The sequence below is a fragment of the Saccoglossus kowalevskii genome, chromosome 4 (genome assembly GCF_978046115.1).
Source record: "Saccoglossus kowalevskii chromosome 4, keSacKowa6.1, whole genome shotgun sequence".
Classification (NCBI taxonomy): Eukaryota; Metazoa; Hemichordata; class Enteropneusta; family Harrimaniidae; genus Saccoglossus; species Saccoglossus kowalevskii.
The window spans coordinates 23992868-24002953 of NC_140644.1; the positions used below are offsets into that span (position 1 = coordinate 23992868).

General features: G+C 35.2%; 1 protein-coding gene across 1 annotated transcript; it reads left to right on the forward strand.

Annotated features, from left to right (window-relative positions):
• Nucleotides 1-5280: 5280 nt before the first annotated feature.
• On the forward strand, nt 5281-9321 carry LOC144362797 (uncharacterized). The gene is made up of 8 exons (XM_085498564.1): nt 5281-5360; nt 6247-6387; nt 6648-6765; nt 7560-7601; nt 7844-8008; nt 8299-8421; nt 8664-8885; nt 9213-9321. Exons 2-8 carry the CDS (start codon nt 6247-6249, stop codon nt 9290-9292), a joined length of 891 nt encoding a protein of 296 aa, XP_085354690.1. The 5' UTR covers nt 5281-5360; the 3' UTR covers nt 9293-9321.
• Nucleotides 9322-10086: the final 765 nt, after the last annotated feature.

Below are 10086 nucleotides of genomic sequence, written 5' to 3' on the forward strand. Positions count from 1 at the left end.
TGAGGAAGAGAGTCGTGTATTATTCCTTAATAGAAGAAAGCGGGGACTTCTAATTGCGATAATATTGATTAAATATTGAATTTGATACATATATACAAAGAATAGTTATATGTAAATTAATCAAACTGTGTCTCTTGCTTTTTATGCGCTGTACCGTTAATCACGTCATTACGACTGTTTCATTTGACTGTATTTTCGATAATTGGAAGTCATGCATGGCATTATATTCATTACGTAAAGGATCTTTTATAAGTAACATTATACAATTGATGTTCCATTAGATGTGATGTAAAATTTTCAGCATCTTGCTTCCCAACTCTTCAGTGCGTCGGAGCCTACAAATTTGAGATTAGGAAACGTGCACCGTCATAAACAATAATAAATCTCCTCACAAACATCACGACATTATGCCTGTGTTATTCCATAATCGTGCCATTTTCAGACACCAGTAATTGGTCATTTATTACATACAACAATGATGTTCCTTTCACAACTTATTCTTGGTAGACGAAATTGAAATCTGAGCTGCTTTTCCCGATTTTAATGAAATGACAATTTGTTCAATCAGCTAATTTCAATCATATAACTGAACATTGATTTTTTATTGCGGAATATTTGTTGCATAGTTTGAGAAACGTTTGATAGCTACGTATAATTATCCGTTGAATACCAAATGATATCAATTTATATCCTGGCAACTTGTAACCAAATGCGCAGACTTGCTTTAGATTCCATATACAAATATTGCTTATTGTATTTGTTTTATAGAATGCTAATAAAAAAACATGTGCGATGGTTAGCATGGTCACATTGCATTACGAAGGATGTGGTGCGATTCCCGGAGTCGATCGTTCATTCAGCAGTCTGAATCCGAGTCTGCATTCAAATCACGCGGTATTGTTAGCACCTAATAAGACAAAACACGCTAAATGAGACGGCTAATTGGGTTATATAGCGAGAGTTTGGGGCAGAAACGACGAAACATTTATTAATATTGCTTGACCTCATTACTGGTACGTTTCACTTAGGCGATAAGCAATTACCAGTATTTAGCTTAGAGTGTTTATTCATCAATCACTGTTATATAAGACAGATGACATTTGCAATATTATTTCTCAATAATTCCCCCGTAACCTGTGTTTAATAATCTTTGTTTTGTTGATATAAATTGCGTTAGTGATTATATCCTGATAAATTTCTATGTCTAATACAGTTTTATTTTGAATCGGCGTCAATATTTGACGATCACAACTAGAAATACTGCACCGGGAATGTTTTTATTTTTGTCAAAACTATTCTATGACGGCTATTGAATCAAGGTCATTAAACTCTTGCGCGTGGTGAATATGTTCGCATTACTGGTTTTCTCACCTCGTCAAATTTTTACTCTGAACATCTTGTACATAATCATGTTTTATTGCTGGAATGTTGTAATTAATTCGCCCTTCAAACCGGTCTTTCGATTCCATGCTACGTGTGTTTTGTTCCATATTTGACTGCAGCCTGTCGCACGGCAACGCCGGACAGAACTACTCCAATTCCTAGTCTGTAATACTCACTGGATTGATGAGGAATAACAGTTTAACAACAACATCAATTAAGCTATGTTTGATTTGAATATATCACAATTCGTTTAATGGATTTGTGCTGAGCGTTGCAGGTGTCCTTTTTATTGCAAAGTTATTATCGCTACAAGGAATATAAATAACCATGATTTCAAAACCTGGTAATATGATTGCGCGGACAATATATATATATACTTTTTAGTATTTTCTGTCAATAATTCACCACTCTAACTATTGGAAGAGAATACATCATGGGGAGTTCCCCCTATTACTGTTGCGTGGATTATTGGTGTATTAAGCATGTAGAGCAACAAAATACAAAATTTAATAAGCCCAAATCTCGCTTCCGTATTGCATAATTGGAACAATGTGTCAAATAATTTAAAACAAAGTGACATGCTGTGATCCCATTTCTCATATGGTAACTATGGTAAAGCGCTTATGTAACCTGATCCGCATGATAGTAAATCAATTACATCATGTGATGGAATTGTGTAAAGTCGAAAAGCTTTATACTTGACAGGATTCACACTTTTGTAAACAATAATGCACGGTTCCTTGCTCTATCGAACGTCGTACTTTATGGTCTCAATTGCATTCGCCAACTTATTGACATTAAGATTACATCCAGGCTAACAATAAGGATTAGTGTACTACTAATTTACTGAGCTCCTATTATTTGCTATAATTGTAACTGTCAGTCAATTATATGCACTCGTCTACACGCCGTGTATTTGCCGTTGTGTTGTGCCAGCACAAATGTATATTAAGCATCCTTTTTTGGGGATGCCCGGTGGCCGATGGGAAGCGGCGCGGCGCTCGCGTACGGCACCTAATCGCCTATACTAGCTTCACGTCACGCACGCAGTACATGTTTACTATAATTTGACGTAGTATTTACCTTGCCGTTTATTCGGTGTTATTTGCTATGATTTATTTTTACGTCCAACTTAGTATGCTATAAGATAATTTCTATCTAATCGTATGTAAATTATTCAGGTGTCATTGCACCTGCTCCAATTGGTTAGTGGCTAAGTAGCCAGGTGCGCATGAGTATACAGTAAGAAGAGTATTCTATTGTATTCAATCTCGGCTGCAAACAACTCACGATGTATTTTCATTTTTATAAATGTATAGTATTCCTAATATGGATGACGCCCGACGTCTACCCCTAGGTACATCTGACATTGCGTCAGGTACAGATTTCCAGATGTGTTTCTCCCTTGATAGGTTTTTATATCTGCTTTTTCCTGCGCGGTCGATGTATTCGTGATGGGGTTTTGGCATCAATTTCGTGTATATTTATATATGTAAGGGGGGGATAAATAAACATTGTAATAAACGCGTGTGGCTCCTGGGTGCTGCAACCATGCTTGTGTATTTTTTATGAATAATTGAAGTTGAGTATAGATTAGTATTTACACATTTATTACATGTACATTATATGTATGTATTAAAACGTATATTTTCTAAAGTATAGATTGCATTTAAATAGAACGTATATTAAGAATGTAACAAACCCCCACCCGATTCATGTACTGCTTGAACATTGGTTCACTGTGGTATCAGTCGAAAAATGAGATGAAAGATTTAACATAAATTGAAGTACAATATGCCAAAGTGCCAACGGCTACATTGATCCCACAACTTGGTCTATCAAATTTGCAACCAATCATCGGTGTTGATATTAATTGTTTGTTTATAAAATATCTTTGTAGTTTACATAACACTATATTGCCAATAATATAACAATGTAGTAGAAGTAGTAGACGTTTTCTAAATCCCTCGGGCTGTCAGTTCATAGACCATTTGTTGTTTTCAAAGCAGAACACGTGATTTCTTATAGACATACTCGGTTTTAGTTTCATATAATAATCGCTAATACACAGTCAACAATCCGGCTGCGTGCAGTCAATCTTAGTCAAGCTCAGCATGAATCAAGAAATAAGCAGTTGATGAGCGGAGGGGTCGAACGTTATTCAGTCAAAATATTTGCGATAAACAGTGGTAGTGAGAAACCGCCGAAAATACAATCAGTGACATTCGTAGAAAAAATCGTATTGTAGAGAACGCAGGAAGCAACTGTCAAGATAAACTTTTGGGGGGCAGCTACAAATAATCTTATAGCGTTAGTTAATATTAAAAGGGTTCATTCTGCTTATATTTTTTATGTTTATAGGTATAAATTTCTTCTGAATTAGTATCGTGACAGCTGGCAAGGTTACAGGCGGTAAGCTTAAATTGAAGCATATAAAGCTACAACATACTAGTTCTAATATCGCTTATAACATAGACCCATATATGCATATATGTAGTGTATGTTGATATAAATTTGTTTACATGTTTGCTGAAAACATTAAGAACCATGTAGTTATGGTTATGTAGTTATTGTAAGTGTGTCGTCGCGTGTGTGTGCTTATTGACCATATGAGGGCGCCTGTCGTGGACGTCACTCAGTCAAATAATATCAGGAAATGTGTAGCGTTTTTACTGTTTGCTCTAAACTTACTTTATGGTAATATATTCACTACCATTGTATTTGTATGGTGAGCTGCGATTCTATTTGCGAAATGGGTTCAAGGGTCGTGGGTTAAATGATTGACTACCGTACTTATTTCATCCGTGACATAGGTAGGTTTTTTTGTGTAACTTGAAATATAAAGGTATCTGAAAAAGTATTTATCTGATCCACGTTTTATTACCTAGAATTCTGGCCAAAGTACAGTCATAGCGACTCAATTATTGGCATTTTGTGTATGTGCACCTGCCACAAGTGACAGATGGAATTCAACACGTATGGTGCGGCTATCAATGCTCAGTTTACTACTATTTAGATTACAGATAGTAGGACAAAAGTTTTATTTCATGTGGCCTAATGAATAATATTAATTGGCGGAGCGTTATACTTGAGTTCCAAATATTATCCAATAATATGAAAAGTTAACTTAGGGTTGTTGGGTTCTTCTCGTTTAATATGGTTTCTAAGAATAGTTAAAAATAAACAATCAAATCACTGGGTGAACATAGAACGACTGAGAAGAACGAAATAAATAAAGTGGATGCATGAAATATAATAGATTGAATATAAATGGGATTGGAAATAATGCTTTAATATATTTATTTGCGTTTTCTCTGTGACGCGCGCGCACGAACTTACACATACGTTGACATTTAGGTCTATACAGCTGTGAGTGACCAGAGGTCGTATAAATGGTTACAAACAGGGTGCAGCACACTTGCAATAAATTATTCGGTTTAGCATGGCGATCTGCCTTACAGCATAACTTGTATCAGTTAAGACTGTATACAGATGTCAAAAAGAACAATAATTGTCATGTTTTTGTTGAAAATTGTTTTAGTAACTGTTTCTGTAAAATTCATAGCGAATGTATTCCGTTTGTTTGCGCTAGCGTGTTGTCTGTCAAAACTGTTTACTATTGCTTCTTACCATCTATATCCAGATATTGTTAATGACAGCGAAACAATGGTAATGAATATGAGCATAAACAGTTTCGTTTGTTTTACTTACTTACTAACTTACTTGGAAGGTATTACCGGAAAGATAAAACAGTGTTTTAGTTTGAAACAGCAGCGCTTTAACATTATAACATGATAAATCATCGTCCGTATCAAGGGGTCATTTCCGCATTGTTTTGTTGGCATTGTGTCGTGCTTTAACCAGTGAGGGCACTGCATGTGACGTCACTTTGTGAACTTTACTCGGTGTTTGATACAGGTAGGTCCAGCAGTAGCAGAGTCGTTCTATGCAGGACAACATTTAACTGCAGTTTCAAGGTAGGTATTATAGAAGGTAAGCCTACATACGGTGATGCAGATGCGTGGCTGTACTCTCGGAGTTTAGAGATTGACACTGCAAAATAAAATAAATGTGAACCTAATAATGACCCACCCTATATGCAGCGAACGTTACATGGCTTGATGTAATTCTACTGTATGAGTATATTTTGATTTATGACGTCTTCGTACCCTACGGTGTTGATATTAATTATATTTGTTTATAAAATATCTCAATAGTTTACATATTGCTATACTGCCATTAATCTAACATAGCATCGTAGTAGACGTAGTAGACATATTCAGTTTTAGTTGCATAATCATATGTGTACACAGTGTACTCCAGCAGAAGCTATTCGTAATGCAACACGCGTCAATTAGAAATTACAAATAATCTGTTTTACATGTGCGATCTACCCTAGTATTGTTTTTTTGTATCTTCCTATGAACTGTTTAGTACCACTAGTATTCGTGTCCTCGTGAAATGCCGGCAAACAGACGCCTAATATGTTATTTTGGTGCCTATTAAATTAAATTTGTTATAACTTAGCAACGTTTAGAGCCACCTTCACCTATATCGCATGTCCTTGTAACAACGTTGTAAGGTAGTTTATACAACACATGTTAAAATCTATATGTCGGGTGGGAGGCTTTAATGTCGCCTGCAACAAGCATGCACGAATTTGTATGTAATTTATGTCTATTCCGCCGTGGTTTTACAGAGGGCTCGAATTTTGTCACAATAGCCCTGTAGACTACTGGCAATACATTTTGCTTACCAATTTTTCAAATATTTCTTACAACATATTTATAAGCTCGGACAACTGTATGTATTGTATGTAGCAGTAAAATATGACAATAATTGTAATTGTTTCCTGTTGCCAAGATGGATCCTACACAGCGAAACGTTTACAGGGAATATATGAAGTTTGTTCGCGCTAGCGAGTCTTCCATGAAACAGTTGACAAATACATCTTACCATCTATATCCAGAGATTGTCAATGATGGAGAAATAATGGCAATGAATGTGAGTATGAACACTGATGCTCTCTGTTTATTTACGAATGTTAACTGCCGTATACTGTGTGACTAAATTAACGACAATATCACATTCCAAACAAGTGTGAAATAAAAAAAATATTTCTGTTTTAAGCTAACTATATAAGGATTTAAGTTAGCATGCGGACTACTAAAATACTTATCAATAACTATCATAAGACTGTTCTATCCCTGGATGTGGCGTATTGCGAAAATACTTATTCAGTCACGTTTTATGTTTTGCAATAGATGAGAAAAATAGACGATCGACCTGAATATTTATTCGCGTTGTTTATGAAGGCAGAAAATGGGACTGACAAGATATCAAAAGTATTGAGTGAAGCAAAGCATAAGCATGATTCTAAGAGTGAGTAGAAAAGAATGTATGTTATTGTTATTGAGAGCAGCGAGTCGTTAAGGTTAATACATCGGGGGAGGGGGTCAATCCACCGAATGGCCGTCCAATCATTGTTGCCAAGCAGCATAGCAAAAATATGGTACTATAGTAACAGGTGGGTAAGTTGGGACAGGTGTCTCTTAAGTGGCAAACAGTGGCACATTCTTTTATAGGTATACTTGGTTGTCTGTATGACTAGTTAATTTGGCTTGAGTCCGGGAGTGTAAGATGGGTCGTGGGCTGTTAGAGAGATAGAGTTCCAAGTGTCATGGTAATTTTCACAATTTGCAGTTTCACTCTGGTTCACTATGAAACAAAAAATGTGTTTTAAGGGTGTTAATAGTTTTCAATATTTTACATTTGGAGTTTTTTTTCCATGATTCGTTGTCTTAATTGTTGTGTTCAAGCGCAATTCCTTAAAGTAAACCCACTATTCATATGAACTATTGAATGGCACGGATCGTTGTATGTAGTATTACAAGACTGTGCTTCGTGGATACTTCACGTGCACTGTTTCTAGGTATACAAATTAAGCCTTTTATGACTTGATTGCTGATAATGCAACCTGTGATTAATGTCTTTCAGTCTGACTGAATATCCATGTCATGCATATTGTTACATACTATTATTATATTACGTGTATGTTCACGCTAAACAAACATATCATATTAAAAGTAATAATACCACACTCATAGCATTTTATAATAGTGATGCTTATTCCAACTGCAAGGGAAACGATTTACTGATATTTACGTACTGTACAGGTGCTGCTGTTCCAGTTGCTCCTCCAAGACAAGACATTGCGGGTATGAACCAAACTTTAATATGATGATTATATCCAACTACATTTGTTCACTCACGGCTATATCTATTTACACAAGATAGTAAAACACAAAATGAATTAATTAACATCATCTTTATATGACATTAACATGTCACTCGCTAAGACATTGGACTACAAATGTAAACAAATTGGGTGGTTTAATGTACTGTAATACACGCAATTAACGGTGAATATTTTCTTTTTTATACTCTGAACAAAAATAAGAATTATTGTCAGCTATCATGAAGGGGCAGGAAGATATGAAGGAACAAATTTGCCGCGGTCAGCAGGAACTCAAAGACCAGATGAAAGCTGATATTGCCAGTTTGATGAAATCGCAGGAGGCGAAATTTGAGGCACTAGAGTCAGAATTTATTGCACTTAAGCGTGGTATGTCAATGATACATACAACTACCTCATATAACGATATATTGTTGCGATGTTTTAATACAGCTTTACAGTTATTCAATCACCAATTATTAAAACACGCTCGCAAGTGAAATAAACATAATGGCATTTTTTTGTGAATTGGCAACGTGATCTATCATGCTATCCAAGATAAAACAAAAGAATAGGGATAAACTATGCTGCTGTTTGCAGCAACTTTTGTAACAATAAGAATTATCTTATAAATGTAAATTGTGGCGTAACTTAATTTAAAACCAAGTTAACTTTTCCAGCTGTAAAAGAAGACCAAGGGAAAGTGAGGGACCACATCGCCAGCATGGCAAAGGAAGCACATAAATGGAGAGAGGAGTATCAGAGTTTGTTTGCAAAAATCGCTAAACTTGAACAAAAACAGGGTTAGTAAATATCGTATTTGAGCACTGACGTGTTTCCGAAGTTTTCGTTATGATATTATAATATCTAGTGAGCAATATTCATTGTGACAATATAATAAATGTTGCCGATGTTATCTGACCAGCCATTTGTCAGTTATGTTTTTAGACATTAATGTGGTTGTAATACAGCAGAGCGGACAAGAAAACTTGGGTGGAATGCAGTGCATGTAATAACACACATGCTTTATAAAATCTATTTTCAGTTGCTGATGATGACATATTCCAACAGTTCTTTGAGAAGCTTAACACTCTACGTCAAGTTGGAACCATAGCAACAAAGGATGTTGTATGGGACGAAATAGAAAAACTGTGGAAACACTATGAGGATTTAAAAGTCCGTTTGGAGGATAAATGCGCACAGATGCAACAACGTCTCGATGACTTGGAGGGTAGTTCAACGGAAACGAAACTAAACAGTCCACCAGGTTAGTTAACAGTGAAATATGTGTACTTTTTCGATTAAGGCGCATGGATATGAGCGTTGTAACTGTAAAGTTAATTATTACAACTACTATTTACCTTTAACACAATTGGAACTATTTCGGGATAGTTTGATTCGCTTAAAATGTGCTACTGTAATGGTTTGTTTTCACAAAAATATTTTATTTGTTCGTTTTAGATTTTTTTCTGATAATTTCTTGTATTGATATCAGAAATTAGGAAATTAAGAACAATACTACCTTACAGTAGCACATTTTAAGCGAATCCAATTATCCCGAAATAGTTCCAATTGTGTTCTTTATTATCGGCAGACATGAAGATGGTAGAATCAGAGGACAGTCCACCTTTAGCAATTCAAGAATCTGCTGCACCGAAGATCATCAATGAATAAAAGAGATATTAGTTCTTCGAATTGTGCAACACGATTCTTCGGAATATAACATACATACTTTTCTGTCAGCGATTTGCTAATCAGATATAATAACTACATAACACGTCCATTGCATATGACAATGCATAGTTGCTATATAACATTTTTTTGAAAACCACTGTTTCACTGCATTCAATACGGTAGACATACAATTAATTAAACGCGTTAAAATTGATATGTGATTCACGTAGTATCTAAGTTAAGCAAGCTAATTATAGCAACATATATTGGGGGGTGCTATACCACTTTCAATCATCCGAACGTTTTGTCATCTGCACAGGATGTTGACAACGCTGTAGGCTTGATTGTTTCAAGGGTCTGGGTTTTCTTTAACTGCTTTTGTTTTCTAGCTACAGAAAAATAACTTTAGGAACGTTACCTGCAACAAATTAGCATATCTACCGCCTAGTCAGAACTTCATAAAATTGAATATAATTATAATTATAATTGAATAACATGTGATTCGGATGTCATTATATAACATAATAAGTGCAATTGTGAGATTGTTATATAATTGTATTCCTCTTCAATAAAAAATGTTAAATTCTTGAATGTTTAATTCAATATTCAGACCAAATGTATTGGATTTATTAAGAATTATTTTATAGGATGTAAAAACAGTTAATTATTCAACCATGTATTTGCATTTATTGCTCTGCTCGGCACAGCCATTTTTACATACCTTCAATTTCAATGGTCGTTACGAATTTACATGTAGAACGCGAAACTCACAACGCTAATATAAATATAGACCC

Excerpts from the sequence above, each read along its gene's own strand:
- LOC144362797 (XM_085498564.1), top strand. The coding sequence starts at position 6,247 with ATGGATCCTACACAGCGAAACGTTTACAGGGAATATATGAAGTTTGTT. Across the intron at positions 8,422-8,663 it reads TAAACTTGAACAAAAACAGG|TTGCTGATGATGACATATTC; the intron begins GTTAGTAAATAT and ends ATCTATTTTCAG. Across the intron at positions 8,886-9,212 it reads GAAACTAAACAGTCCACCAG|ACATGAAGATGGTAGAATCA; the intron begins GTTAGTTAACAG and ends TATTATCGGCAG.